This window comes from Onychomys torridus, chromosome 17 (assembly GCF_903995425.1).
Source record: "Onychomys torridus chromosome 17, mOncTor1.1, whole genome shotgun sequence".
Lineage (NCBI taxonomy): Eukaryota > Metazoa > Chordata > Mammalia > Rodentia > Cricetidae > Onychomys > Onychomys torridus.
This window is the reverse complement of record NC_050459.1, coordinates 61,919,194-61,941,199: the sequence shown is the minus strand read 5'-3', so window position 1 is coordinate 61,941,199 and position 22,006 is coordinate 61,919,194. Positions and strand designations below refer to the sequence as shown.

General features: G+C 52.6%; 1 protein-coding gene across 4 annotated transcripts in view; it reads left to right on the top strand.

The window, feature by feature from the left end:
• Eps15l1 (epidermal growth factor receptor pathway substrate 15 like 1) overlaps positions 1-20,978 on the top strand; it is a 94,178-nt gene extending 73,200 nt beyond the window's left edge. The window contains exons 22-24 of one of the 4 annotated variants that reach the window (XM_036209236.1): positions 4,238-4,370; positions 16,063-16,265; positions 20,427-20,978. In XM_036209236.1, the coding sequence (XP_036065129.1) occupies positions 4,238-4,370; positions 16,063-16,265; positions 20,427-20,570 (480 nt within the window). In that variant the 3' untranslated portion in view covers positions 20,571-20,978. Of the gene's footprint in view, positions 1-4,237; positions 4,371-16,062; positions 16,266-20,426 lie in introns of those variants that run through there. The other 3 variants (XM_036209237.1, XM_036209238.1, XM_036209240.1) reach the window with 3 other exon arrangements.
• The last annotated feature ends 1,028 nt before the right edge of the window (positions 20,979-22,006 follow it).

Genomic DNA, 22,006 nt, shown 5'->3' with positions numbered 1-22,006 from the left:
ACAGTAAGTTAGTTGAGATTCAGGAATTGTTTTTCTGGAACTTGCCCTCCATGCGCGCAGTGTGCTAGCCTGTGACAAGATGGGGGCTGCTGTATTCATTGTATCTGTGCTGATGCATCCATGTGTGGTGGGCATTTTCCCTAACTCTCCTTCCAGGGAGAGTTATGTCACAGGTGGGAAATCAAGGCAGAGAACTGGGCTGGGATTGCAGCCTGACCAGGCTGGTGCTGGAAACTTCCAGGACAGGCTCTGAACTAAGACGTGTCATTTGCACAGGAAGACTTACGTGTTCTTGTTAGGGAAGTTGCCTCCTCCCTGTACTACAGCCTGCCGGCCTGCCAGCACGAGGCTCCCAGCTACAGGAGGTGGGAGTAGGGGGCTGTTAGAAAGTAAATCTGGGGGGCTGGGGATTTAGCTCAGTGGTAGAGCACTTGCCTAGCAAGTACAAGGCCCTGGGTTCGATCCTCAGCTCCATATAAAAAAAGAAAGGGAGGGAGGGAGGGAGGGAGGGAGGGAGGAAGGAAGGAAGGAAGGAAGGAAGGAAGGAAGTCAGTCAGTCAGTCAGTCAGTCAGTCAGTCTGGGGCTTGCACAGTCCTGTTGTGCGTTTGTGCATGTGTGCGTGCATGCGCACGCTCTCCCCAGAGGTCAGAAGTCAGTGTTTGGTGTCTTCCTTAATCACTCTTGCTGTTGGAGATGGGTCTCACAAAACCTGCACCTTGCAGCTTCACCTAGGCCAGCCAGCAATGCCTCCGGCCTCTGCCCCTCCTGGCTTTTCTTGGAGGTGGTAGGAAGCCCAGGGACTTGACCCATCGGCTGTGCTCCAGCCCCAGAACCCTGTGTCCTTTGGAGGAGCTGCCTTCTCCTGGTGTCCCCTCCTGGCTCTGTTTCTTCCCTGAAGCCGTGTGTCTCCTTCAGCCTGAGGATGGGTAGTTCTCAGTGCCTGCCCTTCAGACAGTGCCGTGGAGTCCAGGCCTGGGTGGTGGACAAGCTGTTCTAGCTAGCCCTGGGTCAGCATTGACCCATGGTGTAGTCTGGGCAAGCCACAGTGACTTCCTGTGCCTCCGTTTGCCTGTGTGTAAAGCAGGGGTGATGATAGTAGGAGTCTCTCACAAGCCCCTAGGAAGAGAGTAGGAGAACATCCATTTCCTGCCTGGGAGCCAGAAAGCACTGAGGGCCTGGGGAAGGAGCTGTCAGCTTGGGTGCCAAAGCCGCTATGATCCCCTGCCATCCCCTGCTGCAAAGGACTGTGGGTGGCTGGAGCTGGGCTTCTCCTCTGGGACTAGGGAAGCTGCACGCTCTCCTCACCTCTCTAGCAATTGGATGGTGCTGCCTTGGGTCCAGGGTGCTCTGGCTGACTTTCTGTCCTTGGCCTGCCCTGTGGGAGGAGATAGAAAGCGCCAACCCCCCTCTCACTCTCTGGGCTCCTTTGAGGAGTTGGATGTCATTTTCAGTCTCGCTTCTGCCCAGTGCTGTGGGTGCACTGTGGTGGCAGCCATTGCCACCACACCTGGCTTGGTCCTCCTGGTTTGTCAGCAGTGGATTTGTTTGACCTGTACTTTACTGACTTTGTTATATGTTGGGTAAAATGTGTTCTAGTATACTTTATTAAACATTTTGCTCTTTTTGAGAAGGTCTGTCTTAGTTAAAGTTACTATTACTGTAATGAAACACCATGACCAAAAAGCAAGTTGGGGAGGAAAGAGTTATCTGGCTTACACTTCCACATCACTGTTCATCATCAAAGGAAGTCAGGACAGCAACTCAGAGAGGGCAGGAACCTGGAGGCAGGAGCTGATGCAGAAGTCATGGAGGGGTGCTGCTGACTGGCTTGTTCCCATGGCTTGTTCAGCTGCTTTCTTATAGAACCCAGGGCCACCAGCCTGGGGTTGGCACCACCCATTTTATCTTTTTTTTTTTTTTTTTTGGAGCTGAGGACCAAACCCAGGGCCTTAGCGCTCAAGCGCTCTACCACTGAGCTAAATCCCCAACCCCGGCATTTTCTTAATTGAGACTCCCTCCTCTTGGATGGCTTTAACTTATGTCAAGTTGACATTAAATTGTCTGTCACAGGGTCTCACTATGTAACACCCTGGCTGGACTCAAATTCAGATTTGTCTGTGCTGGGATTAAAGGCATATGATACTGTGTCCAGCCAGCTATTTCACTTAAAAGAGAATTAGCTTATATGTATGGTGTTTTGCTTGCAAATGTCTATGCAACGTGCTTTGTGTGGCGCACTCAGGTCAAGAGACAGAGTAGACCCCTGGGGCTGCAGTTACAGTTTTGAGCCATCATTGTGGTGCTAGGACCCAGACCCAGGACTTCACCAGAGCAGCCTGTGCTCTTGATTGCCCATTGCCCAAGCATTTCCCTTTAATTTTCTTCACTATATTTTATTTGTATAAGGGTGTCAAATGCCCCAAGATGCACATGTAATTGCAGGCGTTTCTTCTCTCTCCTCTCCACCAGGTGTGGTAGTGCCTGCCTGTCCTTCTAGTGCCCAAGAGACTGAGGCAAGAGGATCAGGAAACCCAAGACCACCCATCAAAAGAAAGCAGTGTTTCTTACCTACCCTTTCCCATACACAGCGATTTTTCTCCCACATGGGAGGCTCCAGCTCTTTTCTGCTTCCTGCTAGCATCTCTGATGATCTGGCCACTGTGGTCTGACCTGTCTGTCAGTGGGTGTCTTCCCCCATAGGTAATAGGCACTGCATCCCTGTGATGCTGACACACAGGCACCTGCCAGCCACAAGCACTGACCCTGAACTAGGAAGGATGCCATGAGTGGTGGGAGCCCTGTACCAGCAGGGAGGCCCAGGCCCACCAATGGAACAGGGCCAAGATCGAGTGATGATTGACAGGGAGGGCTTGGACCAGAGTGGAGTCCAGCTGCTGCACTTCCCCTGGAGTCTCCAGGACTTGGCCACGTCCCCGGGGGGCGGCTCACAGAGCTCCATGGTGCATCATCCCTAGCCTTATTTATTTACTTGTTTGATAGTGTTTTTGAGAGATGGGCTTGGATGAGGCCCACTGTGCTCGAAGAGTGCCTAGGGTACGCTTGTTACCTGTGGCGCTGTCTGTCTTTCGTCTCCCCTACCTCTTCCTCCCTCCTCCCTTCTCTTTATCCGTCCGTTCATACTTCCTTCATCCACCAGACCACCTGCTGTCAGTCCACCTGTGTGTCTATCTACTGTCCGTCTACTCATTATTCCATCCATCTGTCCTAGTTTTTTTCATGCTGCTGTAATAAAATATCCTGGCAAAGCTACTGTAAGGGAGGGGTCAGGTTAGTCCATCTCTGTGGGGACTCCAGGATGGGCCTTGAAACAGCCAGGCATACCGCAGCCAGGAGCAGGGTAAATACATGTGTTCGTTTGTGCTGAGCTCTCTATCTCCACTTAGGAAGTCCAGGATCGCCATCCGCGGAGGGCAGGTCTTCCACCTCCGCTCATGTAATCAAGACAGTCCCTTCCCCACGCCTACAGACCAACCATATCTAGACTTTGAACCCTCCTTGTTAAGAATCCATCCACCTACACACCTGTGCATCTACTCACCTATTTACCCACATCAATCTATCCATTCATCCATCCACCCTCACCTACTTGTCCCATCACACACATGCTCCATCCATGGTTACCCACTTGCCCCATTTACCCTCACCCACATGTCCATCCATCCATCACTCCACACATTCATCCACCTACTCACCATTTGTAAGACTATTTGTAACTGTCTTATTTCAAACAGGGGTATTGGGGCTAATTTAATTGAGACTTAAACATTGGATAGGGGAAACAAGCTTAAGTGGAAGTGGTTACCAAGAGTGGGTAGAGCTAATGGAGGTAGTGTGACTGTGCCAGAAGATGAAGGGGGCAGGGTTTGGAACAGACACTCTGGCCTGAGCATCTGGGGGCATAGAGAGAGCCTGCCCCAGCACCAGGCCAGCAGAGGCTGAGGCCATGCACATCTCTGAACATGAGCAGAAGTCCCAGGGACCCATGTGTAGTGTTGAGTTGGGAAAGACTCCTTAATGGAGCAAGAGAGGCCATTGGGGATAGGGTTACCCTCTATTGGTGGCTTCCCTTTCATACAGAGGGCCTGGCTTTTGAGGGTGGAGGAAAGCGGGGGCTTGAGAGGACCTCAGTCTTGCCAGGGCTCTTGGTGCGGGAGCATTTGCCCGGTGCCTTCTTTTTAATGTCTATTTTTGCCTCTTTCGTGTCCTCTCTTACAGCCCCCACCTTCTGGCCCCTTCTCCTCCTCCTTGGGAGGCACAGGATTCTCAGATGACCCCTTTAAAAGTAAACAGGACACTCCCGCTCTGCCTCCGAAGAAGCCCGCTCCTCCACGGCCCAAACCGCCCAGCGGTCAGTACGCTTCCTCCTCTCGCGGCACCCGCCGGTGGGGACAGGGCGGCGGGCACAGGGGCCCTCCATTGAGCAGCCCAGAGTAGAGCAGACCCCAGGGCAGGAGGCTCTCCCCTCTGCCCTGTTGCCCCACCCCGCTTGTGTGTGCTGTGCTATTTCCCTGTCCCAAGGTCCAAGCTATGATAGTGTCCACACCAGAGTCCCCACTGAAGGCGTCCGCGGCAGTGACCCTGCATCTGCACCTCAGTGTCCAATGGCCTCCTGGCCTCCTGCTATTCCCACAGTGGCTCAGGGAGGGCCTGGGGTGGGCTGCAGCAAGGGCTCAGGGTAGCCCTTGTCCCTGAGTGTCGGGGTAAGGTGGTGGCTTTCTTGGCTGTGTTGATAAGCAGATGGCCTTATTTTCCTCTACCCTGTCCAGCTGGTCAGGAGAAGGCTGTGGAGGGGTTTCCTGCCTTCTTCCTATAACCTCTCTGTCCTGAACCCTGCTCTCCAGAGAGGGCTACTGTGCCCTCCCCCAGCAGATTCTGAGTACCCGTGACTGCCGTGTGGAAGGCTGGCGACAGAGCTCAGTGGCTCAGCAGTGGAGCACTTGCCTTGCATGTCCAAAGTCCTGGCTTTGTTATCCAGTACTGAAAAAGAGGAAACATTTCTGAGGGACATGCATGTGCAGTGTCTCCTTTCCAGTCCCTAATAAGAGCAGGGGCCACAGCTGTCTGTCCAGGCTATTGCTGGCATCAAGACACCTACACACTCCCAGCCACACCTGCTACCAGGCCCCAGCAGCCTTCCCAGGGCAGGTGAGAAAGCGACACACACCTTCCAGCCCAGTGTGTGCCTCTGTGAACCTGCCTGTGACTCCATCTGTGGCCCTTGGAGAGGCCTAGCCTGCCCCAGCTCATTCAGTCCTGTGATCACTCCTTCCAATGCAGCCCACCTGCAGAAGATAGATAGAGCGAGGGTTACCCTGAAGAGCCTGCCCCCCCCCTGTCACCAGTGCCCCTCAGGGACCGTGCCCAGGCCAGCAAACTGTGGGATGAGAGCAGCTCTCTATGAAGGAGTGGGAAGGAGCAGGAGTCTGAAAGACACTGACATGCAAGTGCAGGAAGCCCTTCTTTCATGAGCAGCACCCTGCACTCCATCACCTCAGCAGCCTCATGTAGCATGCACACACATGTGCACACCTACACATACATGCCCTTGATTCACAGGCAGGGTGTGTGTGTGCTTATGCACTCTCGTACACTATGTGCCCGCATGCATATTTCATCATTCAAGACTCACATGCACTTTGAAAGCAAAGGCTTGAACATGTGTGCACCTGTGTTGATGTTTTGTGTATGTGCTCGTGATGCCAAATGGTCGAGTGTCAAGTGAGCATGCGTCCCCACAGCATGTGCCACATTGCCTGTGTCAGATGTGCCACAGGCATTCACTTACACACTTGTAAACACACTACCCACTCACTCTTGCATCATGGGTATCCAGATATACTCTCTTGTGGAGACACACAAGCAGTGCTGACACTGTCCCATGTGGCCTTCTGTGTCCTCTCCTCATGCTGGATTTAGAGAGCAGGGTGCACCTGTGAAACGCCAAGTGCTCCATGGCCTCTGGTACCTGGTGTTGGAGTCGAGTCTTCTCAGCATGGATCCTCAGTCACCCTGTCTGAGGCTCTGACCCTGGCTCCTTTTCAGTGATGCAGACCTGGGTTCTGTCAACCAGTGTGTCGTGGGTGTGCCTGTGTGCTCCTGCCATCTGACCTTGGCAGGCCTGGTGCAACCCTTATCTCCTGTGATGCTAGTGAGACCATGAGATAGACAGGGCAGGCAACATGATGCCTGCTTATCACAGAGGAAGGGGAACAGGGGGCATGGGGGCCACCAGAGTCACGGGAAGATGGCATCGGCCCCTGGTTTTGGTCCCCTCTTTCCCCCATCACTTTCTTTTGCTCCTACATCAGCAGTCAGGAGAACCCAGCCAGAAGGGTCCCAGCACCCTGAGAATTGAGGCTCCCTCGTGTACTGTAATCCATGAGCAGCTGCAGAGCACCTATGGGGCCTAAGCATTTGTCATTTTCCTCCACCCAGAAGCAGCAGCTGGACAGAAAGGTGTGGCAGTGTACATGCTGCTGGGTGGTAGGTACAGATGTGTGTGGGGTGCATGTGAGCCCAGCATCCCATGCTGTGGTTGTGTTGATTTCATGCTAGCTCTAACCATGCAGACACTGCCTGGTACCTGGGCACAGCTCAGGATGCTCCCCTGCCTTAGCTGACTTGCTAGTTAGCCCTGTTTGATGGGAAAGCATTTGGCATCACGTCCCTGGTTCATGCATGGATTTGGAGCCCAACCATACACTTCCTCGTCCTGTTTCCATCCATACCACACATACCACAGCTACTCTCTCAGGTGGACGAAGTAACAGTATAGACTGACCAACTCCCATGGCTGGACTTGCTCAGAAGCCAGGGCACTTTCTGCCTCCTGACCACTTAAGAAGGGACAGAGCCAAGCTGAAGTGGGACCTTTAACTTATTTTATGTCTGAGACAGGATCTCTGTGATAACCTGGAACTCAACAATCCTGCCTCAGCCTCCTGCCCCACTGTGCCCTCCTTTTGGATGGTGCTTTTCTTTTCTTTTCTTTTCTTTTCTTTTCTTTTTTATGGTTTTTTGAGACAGGGTTTCTCTGTGTAGCTTTGCACCTTTTCCTGGAACTCACTCTGTAGCCCAGGCTGGCCTCGAACTCACAGAGATCCGCCTGGCTCTGCCTCCCGAGTGCTGGGATTAAAGGTGTGCACCACCACACCCAGCGGATGGTGCTTTTCTGCCTACCCTTTTCCCATGGAGGAAAACCACATAAACCAGTGTACAATAGTAACCACCTTCAGCTGCTCACACGCCATCATTCAGACCCTTTGGGATATCAGATGTTGAGCTCTGCAATGGGAGGGCTGGTCCCTGCATGGCTAGGAGCGGGTGGAGGAGGTGGGAGCATCCTGTTCCCAAGGACTCCCATGGGTGGTGGACCTGGCAGAGAAAGTGTAGCAACAGCGGTACTTCTCTCCAGACTCAGTGTTTTGTCTGGTTCAGGCAGGACTCATGAGCGACAGTGGCTCTCCCCATTCTGATGGCTGCCTGCATGTGAGATATGCCACCACCTTCCTAGCATATCTTCTAGCTCAGGGACAGGGACTTTCTGAAATCCTACTGGGTCCCTGTCCCTGGAAGTGGCCACTTAGCCTTGGGCCACCTGTCCAACAGCAATCTGAGGGGTTGTTCAGTCAGGCTGCTTTGGGGACGTGAGGGCCTTGGGCAGATGTCCCTGGGCCACCCTGAACACATGCCCAAAGCTCACCCAGCCTCAGTTTCCCACAGCCTGGGCCTAGGCTTGTAGTAAGGCACTTGGTATGGTAATGTTGTGCAGTGCCTGCATTGCCTTGTGTGTCCATCCCCAGCCCCACTCCCCCCAGCTATCCCCAGGTACAGGGCCCGAACACAGGTGCCAGACTTAAAAGCCAGCCCTGGGTCCCCTGAGGGTCATCACTCAGGATGTGCCAGTTGGGCCTGGGTGGCATGTAACTACATGCCACCTTCTCCCGGCTCCACATCTCCTGGATCTGCTGTTTGCCCTATCAGTTTCTGTTCACATAGGGATTGGCTGTGTCTGTTGTGGTACCCTCAATGCCGAGGATACAGTTCTCCCCTTGAAGCCATAGACTGTATGCTCTAGGCTGCTGGGGTGTGCACAGAAGTTGGACGTTTTGAAAGCGCTGCATTCTCGTGCCTGGAGATCTTTTCTAGAAAGGTCTATCAAGGTATTGAATAACCTGCAGGTGTCTGTCTGAGCCTGAGGCAACCGACTGCTTTCAGACACATGCAAAACAGCCCTGAAAACTGCCAGTTGGAGTGAATGCGCACCTCCCCCAGGTAAACAGTGGTGTATTTTCTGCAACGGACGGAGAGGAGATCAGTCAGAACTCACCGCTAAAGTTTCTAGGTAAAAGTTGTTGATTTGCAAAGAGAGAAACAGATTTTTTTAAGCGCAGGAAACGGCTGTGTGGGCGTCAGTGATTGGGCTGCCTGAGATAGCGGGATCCTGGTGGGCCCCACCCTGCCACTTCCTGCCAGTGCTGCTCCGCGGCTCCCAGCAGAGCCTACCCGCTGCCCCAGCTACACTCACTCACCAGCCAGTCACCTTTAACCTCTCCCCAAGTTAGTGATCATCTTTATTACTACTCCTGACCTCCCCCACCTGTACCAGGCCAGGTGCACGATGGGGTAAGGTCATGGCGACCTTTTGTCCCTTCCCCACAGTGCCTCTGACAGTGCACTCGTGTTAGCAAGCAGCCCTCACTCAAGCCTCGTGAGAACGCTCTGGCCTGTGTAGAATTCGATGCCCCTTACAGAGCAGAAGCCAAAAGTCATTTCTCCTGAGGCAGACCCTTCCTCTCCCACCCACGTGAGATCTATGCAGAGTGGCACAGGGTCACTGGCCTGCAGGGTGACAGGCACAGGAATGTTCTAGGGCTGTAAGCAGTCCACTCCAGTGTGCTCTCAACCCTCCTGTGAGGTACCAGGCGAAGGTCAGGACCTGCGTGTCGGGCCCTGGTGCTGGCCGTGTTGTGCCCGAGCCTCTTGTCGCTTCGTGTTGTCAAATGGCATCGCCATCTGAGCCTGTGGTTAGCACCTCTGCCCTGAACGTAACTACTTTAATTCCGTTCCCACGATGGTGGCAAAGAGATAATGCAGTGGGTACACTAGAGAGTTTAGAATGGGACAGACTTGTTCCATTTCAGGAAGATTATGGCGTTTGCCAGCCAGCCAGGATGGGCAGAAGGCACCCCAGCAACCCGAGACCCCTAACCTGGTGGAGCACCACCACCCCCATCTTGCCCTCACTCGATGCACTCACTGCCCTGCTGTTGTCAGGGTAGCCCTGGAATGTCTGTCCAGGGCCTGGTATAGCCAGTGCCTGCTGAGGATGCTGGCTGAGGAGGCACCTGTGTGCTGAAAGGGCTGCTTTCCCAGGCTGTCGGAGAACCCCTGCTTCTCCAGCTAGTTTCCGTGACCTGGCAATTCCCGCTCTTCAGAGTTAGCAGAACAATTTGAAGATGGAAGTATTTGCCTACCTCAGCACAGCCCGCTTCTGTACCCAGCAGGGTGGGTCCAGTGGGTGTCCTGTAATTCCATTACCTGGTATGCAGTAGTGGGTAAATGCCCCTCCAGGGGTGGGTCACAGTCCAGACATTGGAGTTGGGGTGGGGGGCTGCAGGATGTAAGCCCAGAGAAATAGGGCCTTCCTTACCATCTGTGTCTGCCGAGGTGCCACTGACTCCGGGTCCACTGTTGGTTTACCTAAAGGATTTAGGCTAGGGCACCAGATACAGCCTCCCCAGCCCTCTGGCAAGGTCAGGGTAGTCACTCACAGCTTCTCAGAAATTTGACCATAAAGAGAGCCAAGTAGTGGATGCTAGAGAGATGGCTCAGTGTTTTAAGAGCACTCACTGGCTACTCTTCCAGAGGTCCTGAGTTCAATTCCCAGCAACTACATGGTGGCTCACAACTATCTGTAATGGAATCCAAATGCCCTCTTTTGTCATGCAGTTATACATGTGAGTAGAGCACTCATATACATAAATTACATGAGAAAAAAAGAGAGCCAAGTAGGGACCCTCCCTGGGTTCCTCTGTGGGCCTGTGACCCTTTCCACCACAGGGCATTCGTTCCCACTGCAGACATCACAGTCTGTGGTGACTTTGTTAAATGTGGGCTCATCTCCCTGCCCTTCACAGAGGTGTGTAGCATTCTAGCTATGTTAGCCCTTGTGGGGAAGAACAAAGAAGGGCCCTGGCAGCCCCATGGCTGTGTGTAGCCAGCACTTAGGGTTCCCCTACCACCTGGCTTCTCTGCAGATAGCATCTCCCTGTGCGCCCACTGGAACAGAAGGTTGTGTCAAAAGTGACTTCTCTGAATGCAGTGGGAGACCTGTCAGTTTGTATTGTTGCGCAGTGAAGACTGACAGGTGCCAGGCATGGTGGCTTATGCCTGTGATCCCAGCACATGGGGGCACAAGGTCCCCCTGAGGCTGTAGAGTGAAACCCTGTCTCAGAAACACCAAAAATGAATGACAGAACACAGGGCAGGTGGTTTGTAGCAATTCGTGTCAGCCCTGCCCCCAGCCCGTTTTCTTCTGTAGGCTAATGTCACCCCTTCAGTTCCTTGTTAGAGATCCAACCTTTGTGAAAACTAAAAAAAAATTGCCTCCCTTGCTTCAAATCGTGTGTCTTTTGTGCACCCAAAGCGAGTGGCCGCCTTCTTCCCTTTCCATGGTGGAGTGATACCATGTCCACAGGGCTTGCCAGCCCCAGAGATTCCCATGACCCCTGCCCGTTTCACAGCAGACAAAAACAGCCAAGCACAGGTGGGGATAACAAATATTTGTTCAGCTTTTCTCCTTAGCTCAGACCCAAACCTCATCCTGTCCCCTCCAATGCGCCAAGCAAGTCTTCTCAAAAATTGGTAAATATTTTGGTGGGAAATGTCGGCACCATGATGTGATCTGGGACCTCAGATTTTTATCTCCTGGGCTGTGCTGCTGTGCTCTGCTCTGATCTGCCGATGTGCAGGACTCCTACCTGCAAGCCCACAGGCACCAAGGCTGCCAGAACAAGTCAGCTGGAGAACGGAGGTGTGATCGGAAAGGGCTCCTTTCTTGTGACAGTTGAAAGTTTGAGTCAGGCAGTTTGATTTCTCTCTCCTCTGTCCCCGCTTAGTCTCTGTTTGCTGTTAAGCTGGGGCAGAAAGGGGTGAGATCTCTGGTGACCTCTTAGTGTCTCTGCTTGGCATGTCCCTGCCTGGTGTGAACTAGGTCCCTGTCCCTCACCTAGTTCCCAACAGAAGGACTCCCAGAAGCCTGGCAATATGAATAACCAGTGCTGTTCACAGTGAAGGACACTTGACGGTGTGTGGGTGCCCATGTCAGGGTGCACAGCAGTGTGGGAGCGACCTGGGCTGCAGAGGGTAATGGCTGGGGTGGGGCAGCTGCCCTGACCACAAACCTTCAGTCTTTGTTTTCTGGTTGTCTTTTTTGGGGGTGTTTTTCCTGTATTTATCTTTCATCTGCAGAACTGCGTTTTCTAAGTACAGCGATGATTTGTGTTAACAGAACTTAAGAGTTCTGACGGGGAGCACACACTCTCTGTTTTGTTTTTTTAGTTTTTCTCCTTTTGTAGCGGAATGTCTCACCCTGTAGCCCAGGCTGGTTTGCCTGGGACTCATCCCTGCTTCAGCCTTCAGAGGGCTGAGGTTAGAGGTGTACACCATTCCGTGTGTGTGTGGTGCTGCTGAGAATAAGTTAATATTTGATATTCTCCTTAATCAGATTTCTAGGGACCCTGCACCCCAGACCTCTGACTGTCCTCTTGTATCACCCCTTGAATGGAGAGAGTCACCCTTCTTGGAGCTGATTGTTGAGATCCCAGTGCATTCGGGAATGGCTCCACGGATCCCGAAAAGCAAGCTAGGAAAGATGAAGGCGATTCCCTGACCTCTAGTCTCCGGGTGTGCTGGCTCTGTGCTGGGCGACACACAGCTTAGAAAACCTGAAAAATAGAAAATTAAAGAAATTCTTAGCAGGGTGGGGCCGGCCACTGAGTAATTTTTTTTTAGCAGAGTGTGCTGTGGTGAACCATGGAGTCGGTGTTGTTTTTGCCGAAGTCAGTACTGTGTGTGGTTTCGGTACACCGCTCGGGCGGCTGTTGAAACTGCTGTGGTTTCCACATAAGGCCTACTGTGCCTCTTCAGCCCCCTCAGCTAGTACAGCGGGCCAGGGGGCATGGGCCAGGGGTACCATGCCTGCTGTGGCATTGATTACCACGCACCAACCTGCTATATTTTTTGTGTAACTTTTTTGTTGTTGTTTCTTACTTTGAGGGGGGCATCTCACAGGCTGTCTCAGAGATTCCCCCTGCCTGGGTGCTCCGATTCAAGGTGTGTGCCACCATGCTGTTTTATCGCTGTTGTTATTAATGACACTTAGGAACTTCGTTTTTATTTCCTTTCTTTTTTTTTTTTAACTACATTTATTTGCTTATGTGTGCACATTCGTCAGTGGCACACGGGTGGGGGTTCGAGGGCAGTTCTTAAGGGTCAGTTCTTCCATCATGTGAGTTTGGGCATTGAACCCAGGCTTGGGAGCAAACGGCTCTGTCTGCTGAGCCACCTTGCCAGTTTTGTCTTTAGACATGGCCTCAGTCTTTCTGAGTTTATTCTGATCCCTTTTCCGAAGCCATCTCTCCATACTCATGTCCCAAGAGCCAAAACCACTGTGACCTTGCTTCCTACTGCTGGGACAGACAGAATGACTGTCACACTCAGGATCATCTCCACCTCAGAAAATAGGGAAAGCAATTAAGGAGTTAGCAGAAGTGGTTACATAAAAGCAGGAACTAGCCCCAGCCTTGAAACAATACAGCCACCAAAAATAACTGGGTGCCAAGTGGAAAGCCACAGCCAGGGGCTTCCATCATTGCTCAAGCCCTGGCACAACCCAGGGCCATGCCAACCTGCAAGTGGCAGGGACCTGCAGCGCCTGCACACCAGCACCCAAAAAGCAGGCACCCAAGAGAAAACCGTTTCTCTCCTGAAAACAAGAGGCAGCAGTTGCTACTGTCGGGTTTCATGAGCGCAGTCACGATTTCTAAATAACGGTCTCAGCTGCATCGAGTCTTGGTGTGAAAGCCTCTTTTCATCTCTGATCACCTCTCTGCTCTTAGAAGATTTAGCCCCACTTGGCTACAGCCAGCTGCATTCCTGACGGCCCCTCCCAGCAAAACAGTTTTTTGTATATATTTTTTTTAAATCCCGCAAGCCAGAGGAGAAGAGTTCTTCATCAAATAGATGAAGATAGGTTCAGAAGTGGCTAGTTGCCTCCTTTGCCTGCTCAGACGTTTTCAGATCTGCCCAGCCTGCCACACCCTTTAAGAAATGTCCTGCTCTTAAATTCTTATTGTTCATTGTTTTTGAGATGGTGTCTCATGTAGCCCAGGCTAGCCTCAGACTCTAGGTAGCTAATGATGAACTTGAACTCCTGGTCTTCCTTGCTTCAGCCCCTGTACTTAAATCAGAGGTGTGGTCGACCACACCTAGTTTTTAGTGGGTAGGGAATGAAACCCAGGGCTTCGCTCCGGGCTAAAAAAGCACCCCACCCTTGTTTTTATTTGAAACTGGGCTGACTATGTAATACAGTCTAGTTTTAAGTTCATAACCCTGCCTCAGCCTCCCAAATACGGGATGACAGTCCACATGACATGGTCAAGTCCAGCCTGGGCTACATGAGACCCTTTCTCAAAAAACAAACAAACCTGTTTCCATTAGTGACCTGCTCTGTATAGCTGGGGGTCAGGGCTTCTAGCCATGGACTTGATAATAGAATATGGTGACAGGCTGAGCAGGCAGCACAGACTGGGTGGGGATGTGTAGGAGGTCCTCCACTCCTCATGACCCTCCAAGAGTCAGCTGGTTCAGCCTGTAGCCTAGGACCTTGTCAGTACTAGTCCTGCACATGCATGAGTTAATGTGTATTTGTACATGGTGGGGGTGGGTTTCAGAAACCATGATGGCATAAGATAGCATCTGATTTGAAAATGCCCAGGGTTGGGGTCACTGCAGAAGGCTGGGAAGAGACTTGGTGTGGTCCTGGGGCTTTCCTGGTACTCAGGTACCTAGGGAACTCAGATTTTGTGCTATAGAGAGCCACATTCAGTCAAAGGCACTCAGCCCTCCCTCCTAGCTCCTGGTTGGGCACTGGAGATGGGGGGAAGGTCCAGACTCAGGGATAGAGGTTCCAGCCATTGAGAAGAGGATGAGAAAGCACACAGTAAGTGACTTAGCCACCAGGCTTTAGTCACAAGGGCCACAGAGGCAGTGACAGGTATCTGAGCCATGCACTGAGTGGGTCCTGGAGCAGCCTCCACACGATGACCTTGGGTGAGGTGGAGTGCATGATGGGGAGGTGGGAGGTCTCTGGCAGGAGGGGCTTTGTTTAGGTGGGTTTTGTTTTTTAAGAAGCAGCAGCTTGAAGGGACAGTGCAGTGATGCTCACTGGACTCTTCCCATGGCCATGCACCTTCTCTGCCCTCATGTCACCAGGCCCCACTCCAGATGTGTCCCTGTGAGTGTGTGAAGTCTAACAAGTGTAACAGGTGCAGGAACCCTTGGCTACCCTGTCAGGTTCTTGTCTCCTGGTGGTGGTACCCGTGCCTCTGGCATAAGTTAAGCTGAGAGACAACCTGGATCTGACTATTGCACTTTCCAGCTGTATGGGCCCAGGCTGCCATTGATGCTTTCAGAAGATTGCTGTAGCCAGGGCTCCATTAGGTGCAAGCCGGGCACAGCAACAGACTGCTCCCAAGTATCCTCCTGACAGCCTTCCCCAGTCTCTCATTTCTGCTCCACCCATGAGGAGACTGACACCAGCCAGGCCTCAGAACTTGTCCTCCATGAGCCCTAGACAGCTGGAGTTGGGTGGGGGGTTGCTCAGTGGTCTGGGGGAGCAGAATATGATGTTAGTTAGGCCTTTCCCCTTGCATTTACTCATTTGCCAGGGGGACGAGTGCTGTGGCACACACATAAGTCAGAACACCTTGGAGAGCTGTTTCTCTCCTCCATGCTGGTGCCTGGGGTGGCTCAGGTCATGAGGCTTGTCAGCCAGTGCTTTACCTGCTCAGAAGTCTTGCCAGCTGGACTGCCATTAGGCTGTGTGCTGCTTGTGATGGGTGGAAAGCAGGTGTTTCTTTCTGAATGATAGCTTTGAAACCATGAGAGCCGGTGTGGGTAGTTCATTAACACCAGGGAGCTATGCTGCCCTGGCCTTTGGGACTGATGTCTCAGCTACGGCTGTCTGGACCCTGTGTGCCCTGGCGGAGCTGCAACTACGGGAGGCAGGAGCAGGGGGCTGGCCTTGCCTGGAGAGCCAGGCAGAGGTTCATTTCCTGTGTGTGGTTGGTGGTGTCCTCTGTAGTCATGCCCTGTACTCTGGTGAGCTGGAGGCTTTGCCTGTGACCTTGTCACCAGGGAGTCCTCCCTGCCTCTTCTTGCTGTCCCTCCACTCAGCTGTGACGGGAAAGGTGTGATGGGCTGGGCTAAAGCAAGTCCTGTGCAAACGACCTGCCAGCCTCATCCACATAATAACTGTAGGGAAGTGTGGACTTGGGTACTGGGGACCAAACTTGAGTTCTCTGCAAAACCAGTGTGCGTCCTTAACTACTAAAGGCAGGTCCGATTTTATGTGACTTGAAGTGATCTTGGGCCAGGTGTGGTGCCACACACCTGTCATCCCATCAGTTGGTAGGGTGAGGCAGAAAATGAGTTCAGGCCCAGCCTGGGGTGCATGAGACCCCATCTCAAAAATAACTTTAAAACAATTAAACCACTTTTCTGCCATTGCTCACAATCTTGTCGCTCCTCTGCTCCAGGTTATTATAGACTAACTCCATGCTATAACAAGTACAGAGTGGGCATGGGGTTGTGGATTCCAGACCCACCCACCCCCCCAAAAAAAAATCAAGAGTCCCAGGGCCAGCACTCCACCCTGTCCTAGTGAGTAACTTGTGTTTCCTTTTTTTTTTTTTTTTTTTTTTTTTTTTTCTTCTGTTTTTTGTTTTTTGTTTGTTGTTTTTCCCTAAACTTTCCAGGTCAGAGTACACCTGTAAGCCAGCTGGGTTCTTCAGCCTTCCCCGAGTCCCCCGATCCATTCCAGCCACTCGGGGCTGACAGCGGCGACCCGTTCCAAAATAAAAAGGGGTTTGGGGACCCATTTAGTGGCAAAGATCCTTTTGCCCCCTCTTCAGCTAAACCTCCTAAGGCCTCTTCCTCCGGCTTTGCCGACTTCACCTCTGTAAGTTGAGTCCTCCCTCGGCCGCCTTCCTGCCTGGCTTGCTGCTGCTTGGGGGTGGGAGTCCTCTGCAGCTACAGACACTGCCCCTCCTGCTGCTGCTGGCGCCGCCCACCGTCCATCCACTACTTCTGTTGTTTATTCTGCACTTGGCCTCTCTAATGAGAAGGTTGTTGATAAAGCTGAGCACTGCTGTTGAAGGACTGCAGGAAGATGAGCTGTCTCCCGGGAGTTTTTGTTTGAGACATGGTCTCTGAACTCACAGAGATCCACCTGCCTCTGCCTCCTGAGTGCTGGGACTAAAGGTGTGCACCACCATGCTGGGCCATTGAGTTTTGCAGTCATTTCCCAGGACTGATTCTGAACATTTCATCAGGTTCCGCTGCCTCCAGAAAGTCTGAGTGCCAGGGTTGGTGTCCTGCCCAGGTACATCATGCAGTAGGAGAAGAGTCCAGGCAGGATGTCCAAGAATGAGGGAGTTGGTTACTTTGTGTTCTGTGTTTTGTTTTTTGTCTTTTCCCCAATTTCTATTTGGTTTATTAGCTACAGTAACAAAGAACCCAGCCTAGACGACCACTGTGGAGCCTCTTCCCAAGGGTTCATAGAGGCCTCCTAGAATCAGCCTGGGCTCTGACCAGCTGCTGCCCTGCTGTCTGTTTAGAGCCAGCTCTGGCTCCTTCAGGGCATTCTTAGCACCCTCCACCACCTCAGAGCAGCCTGTGCTCTGAAGGTGCCTTCCAGGTGTGGGTGGTTTTTTTTGTTTTTTTCCCAAAAGCTTTCCTTTGCTGTTTGTGATGTTCCTCACTGGGCTGTCAGGGGAGACATTGGGATTACTGCTCTGTTTACTTACTTGCTTGCTTTTGTTTCTTTGAGATAAGCCCGGGCCTTAGTTTGTAGCCTAGAATGAACTACTTACTGGTCCTCATGCCTGGCCCAAACAGTCCTGGAGGGCTGAAGTATGGCTCAGTGGTGATTGACTGGCAGGGCCCACATGTGACCCTACAAAAAACCCAAAAACCAAAGCACTTGTATCAGGGCATAGTGAATACCCAGGCCCTCCCCAGCTGTTAGTGACCTTCATGGAAGGTGGCTGTGCTGTGACTTTATCTGAATTGCTTAAGGCAGAGCTGGGCCCAGTGGCACTGATCTCTTATCTCAGTTCTGGGAAGCTGAGGCAGAAGGATCTCAGGGTTGAGGTCAGCCTGAGGTGTATGGAGAGACGACGTCTTAAAAATAGTCATAGTGACAATAATACATTGGCCCTGGCCCTTTTGTGGTCCCTGGGGACCTGTGACGTCATTTCTGTTGACAGTGCGCACAGTGTGTGCCTTCAGAAAGGCAACATTATTAGAAAAAGTCAGAGACAGAAGCACTTTGAGTTTTGAATAGCACCAGGTTTATCTTCTGGTGGGAACTATTACCAACAAGACCAGAGCTGGTGCCATGCGTGGAATGCATGCCCAGCTCCACACCGGCCCTCTAGCTCAGCCCCGGGCAGGAGGCGCAGGAGTTCCAGGTCAGCCTGGGCTACGAAAATAAAATAGTCGGTCAGAAAAAACAAACCTAACGGCACAGCTGTTGCCTCGTGACTGCAGTGCTGGGTCGGGCAGGGCAGAGTGGTTGTGGAGCTGAGCCACGGTGTAGAGAAATGACTGTGGCCTTTCTGAAAAGCCTGTACTTCCTGCGCCCGCACGGCAGAGCGCCCATTCCCCTGCACAGCTTTGTCGTAAACACCAGGTTCTGAGCTGTGACCAGCTAACGGCTCGCCTGTCCCAGAGTGGTTACTGGCTTCAACTTTATTTTTCAAGTGTATTTGTTTGTTATTTGGGTCTTACCGAGGCTGTTCTCAAACTTGCGCTTCTGGGTGCTGGGGTGTTTGGTACTGTACCCATACTTAGCTTAACTTCTGATTTAAACACCCTCTTCTCCAGATGGGAAACTAAATTCTGTTCTGGCCCGGCCTGGCCCGTGTTCCCATCAGCACAGTACAGCACAGCACAGTCCTCCCTGATGGCAGAGCCCCAGTGGGGACAGCCCTCCCTGAACCTGCTCTCCAGGCTCGTTGGGACTTTAGTACTCTGAAGCTCAGAAAAGGCTGTCGTCACCTGTGGAAACAGCCTGGTTGGTTTGGGCCTTTGGAAACTGATGTCACCCACTAGGGCTGGCCATGCTTTCCTTGGAACCTGCTGTGGGACCCCAAAGCGTTCTGGGAGTGGGCCATTTCCCTCGGTAGCTCTTCACCTTAACGGAAACTTCTTCCTCCGGACTGTGGCTGTAACTCAGTGGGTCGTGCTCACTTAGCACACATGAAGCCCAGAGCTTCATCCCCAGCACCCAGGAGTTAAAGGTCATCCTCAGCTGGTTCAAGTCCAGCCTGGGCTACAAGAGACCCTGTCTCACAAAAAAGGACATAGTAGCCAGCACCTGGGAGACAGAGAGACGGGTGGATCTCTGAGTTGAGGGAAGCCTGGGCTGCATAGAGAGAACTTTTCTTGAAAAAACAACAAAAAAGTTTCTTTACATCCTGGCAAGCAGGGCATGGCAGTGCCTATAGGAGACCCAGGGAATTCAGGGCCATCGTGGTTCAGAGTCCCTACCCTACAAAACAGCCACAAGCAGCCATTCTGCCTCAAGCCGCTGGCGTGTCCCTCAGAAGCAGCGAGGGGGGCGCGTCTCACAGAGTAGCTGACATAGCCTGCTTCCTCAGGAGCCAGGTGGACATCAGACTGACTGCTCGGCTTTGCAGATGCCTCCAGGAGCAAACTGGGGAGTGGGGCAGTCTGTCTGCACCGCACGCTCCCTGCAGGCGGGTTTCTGAGGGGCTTCAGAGAGAAGTTTTTACTTCTTAACACAAATTCTCCATGATGAAGGTATCTGAGAAAGGTGGAGTCCTCTCCGCTCTTTGGGGCCTGAGACCCATCCAGAAGGGAAGTGGCACCCAAGCTGCTGTTCCAGGTCACTCCCATGTGACCCAGGAGAACCAGAGGCAGCCTAGTCCAGGCATCTCCAACCAGGTCTAGTCAGCACTACTGAGGAAATAGCCTTGCAGGAACGTTCTCTCAGCCCAAGTGCACAAGGCAGAGCTGTGTGGGATTATCTACCTCTCTTGGCCTCCAGCTATGAAGCACCCTAATGTGTGGGATGAGTGAGGGGGGCTTGCTCCTCGTCTGGGACTGGGGAGGATGAAGCCCTTCACCCACTGCCCATCTGCAGCTCCTGGAGTCATTTACTCCTGCATTTTGTTCCCCATGAAGTTTTAGGAAAATTCCCCAAGACAAGGAGGGAGCAGTGATCTATAACCTGCCTGTGGGAATAGATGGGGGGACCCAACCTCCTAGGGATGTCTTAGACTCCAGACTTGTCCCCTACCTGAGCCCCTGTGAGGGTTCCTGGCTCCACCCTTCCCTAGAGGCCACACCCCTACCACCAGCAGAGCTGAGTAATACTCCAGTAGGCTTCTTGTCAATGACTAGGAAGTCACAGCCCTGTCCTGAGCTCTTAGGTCCCACCTAGGACCTCCCAGGTCCCCAAGCCATTGCCCCTACCAGTTCCTGGTGATGGCTTGCAGACCAATCCTTTTGAGGGCCCAGTGCTCTGGTGAGACAGCTGCCTGTGTCCTCTGCACCTCCCTCCCTCCTCTCCCCAAGGAGGTTGTGGGCCATCACTTGTTTCACTGCTGATGTCTGTCTGCTCTTGAGGGCTAGAATCTTAAGTCACAGAAATCCGAATTCCCTGGAAAAGACAGTGATTAGGGATTATTGAAGTCCTGCACACGCAGTGGCTCCCTGGGGGCTTGAGGCCGCTCAAGAGACCATGGAGCAGAGTAAGAGTAGCTGGTAGAGTGTGACAGCCAGCTGGGGGCTCAGGCAGGAGGACTGGACTACAAAGGAGACCCTATCTCTAAAGGAGAGAGAAAACTGTAGGATGTGCCTACAGAGTTGGTGGACCTGCCTGCTAGAACTTTCCAGCACCAGGCCAGCCTGCCCTCTCTGCAGGGGTGGGTGTCTAGACCTCCAGTTGGTAGCTCAGGTCGAATGTACTCTGCTTCTTTTTACGTGGGGTGAGGTCAGGGACCCTAGCATGGGCTCCTGGTTCTTACCTGCCCAAGGGCCCCTCCGCCCACAGTCCAGGCCCCCCTCTCACTGCCCCAATCTTCCTTCGTAGTTTGGCAATGAGGAGCAGCAGTTGGCCTGGGCCAAGCGGGAAAGCGAGAAAGCGGAGCAGGAGCGGCTGGCGAGGCTGCGGAGACAGGAGCAGGAGGACCTGGAGCTGGCCATCGCCCTCAGCAAGGCTGACATGCCGGCCTAGGTGGTGCAGGGGAAGCTGCTGCTGTCAGTATGTACACACCCATGCTCAGAGCGTGCCCGCTTCAAGCCGTGCCATGCCACAGCCACCAGTTAAGGACAAGCTGGCCACCGGGCCTGGGCTTCGGGGCCTTGTTCAGAGGCAGTAGACGCAGCTCACCCCTGTGAGTGGGCCAGGTAGGCAGCTGTAGGCAAAAGGCCTGGAAGCTGCCGGTCTGTCTGAGGTGTGATGGCAGTCAGTCAGGCTCCACCTTCCAGATCGTTCAACAACTGGCAGAGACAGCCTCCAGTCTCCTGGCTGCAGACAGGCCCCGCCCCCAGCCCCTCCCCGCATCCATGAGACACCCCTACATGATGTATGCATTCGTTGTATAAAAATGAAGTTTGAATGATTAATATAAAATATTTTAATACAAAACACGAAGCTGTCTTGTTTTCAGTTTAGGAGCTTGGGTTATTGGCTCCCTGGCATGCTGAGGACCAGGTGCTCCTGCAGCAGGGGTAAAGGGAAGTGTTGCATTGTTTGTTTGCATGTGTATGCCTGTAGGTGCTGGTAGGGGCCAAATCATATCCCCTGGAACGGGAGGTACAGGCGGTTGGTTGGGAGCTGCCTAGTGTGGGTGCTGGGACTCCATCTGAGTCCTGTGCAAGAGCCGTGCACTACACACTTCTTATTTATTTATATTTGCATTCTATTTATTGTGTGTATGCACATACAACTATCCGTGAAGCACAGTGAAAGGGCAGAGGTCAGTTCTTTCCTCCAACCACGTGGGACCTTCAGATTGAATTCAGGTCATCAGGCTTGGCAGCAAGTGCCTTAACCCAGTGAGCCGTTTTGTTGTTGATAGCGGTGGGTTTGCTTTTTGTTTTTGTTAAATGTGTATGACTGTCTTGTCTGCATGTATGTCTGTGCATCCCCGGTACCCATGAGGTCAGAAGAAAGTGCGAGGGCCCCTGGAACTGGAGTGACAGACGGTTGTTTGCGACCGTGTGGATACTGGGAATTGAACCCCAGTCCTCTGCAAGAGCATCAAGCACTCTTAACCCCGAGCTGTCTTCTTACACCTGCTCAGATATTAAGCTTTGAAGGCAATTTATGACCATAGAGAAGCCAGTTTGGCAATTTTTTTCCACTTTCCAGAATGCATCCTTCTTTCCTCCTCTGCAGGGGGAAAAATGCTTTTGAAATGCAGGTTGCTGGCATACCCTGAGGCAGGGGCAGGCAAGGTCAGTTGGCCAGCCTGGTCTACATGATGAATTCCAGGACAGCAAGGACTGCATAGAAAGACCATGTCTCAAAGAAAGTGGTGCAGGTGGGACACCCCAAATCAGAAATGCTCCTAGATATTCAGTTTTCTGAGTGAAGACAAAACATGGACACTATGGCCATCTAGTGCTGGGGCAGGTGGAGATGTTGGCTGGCCCTGTGAACGGCCT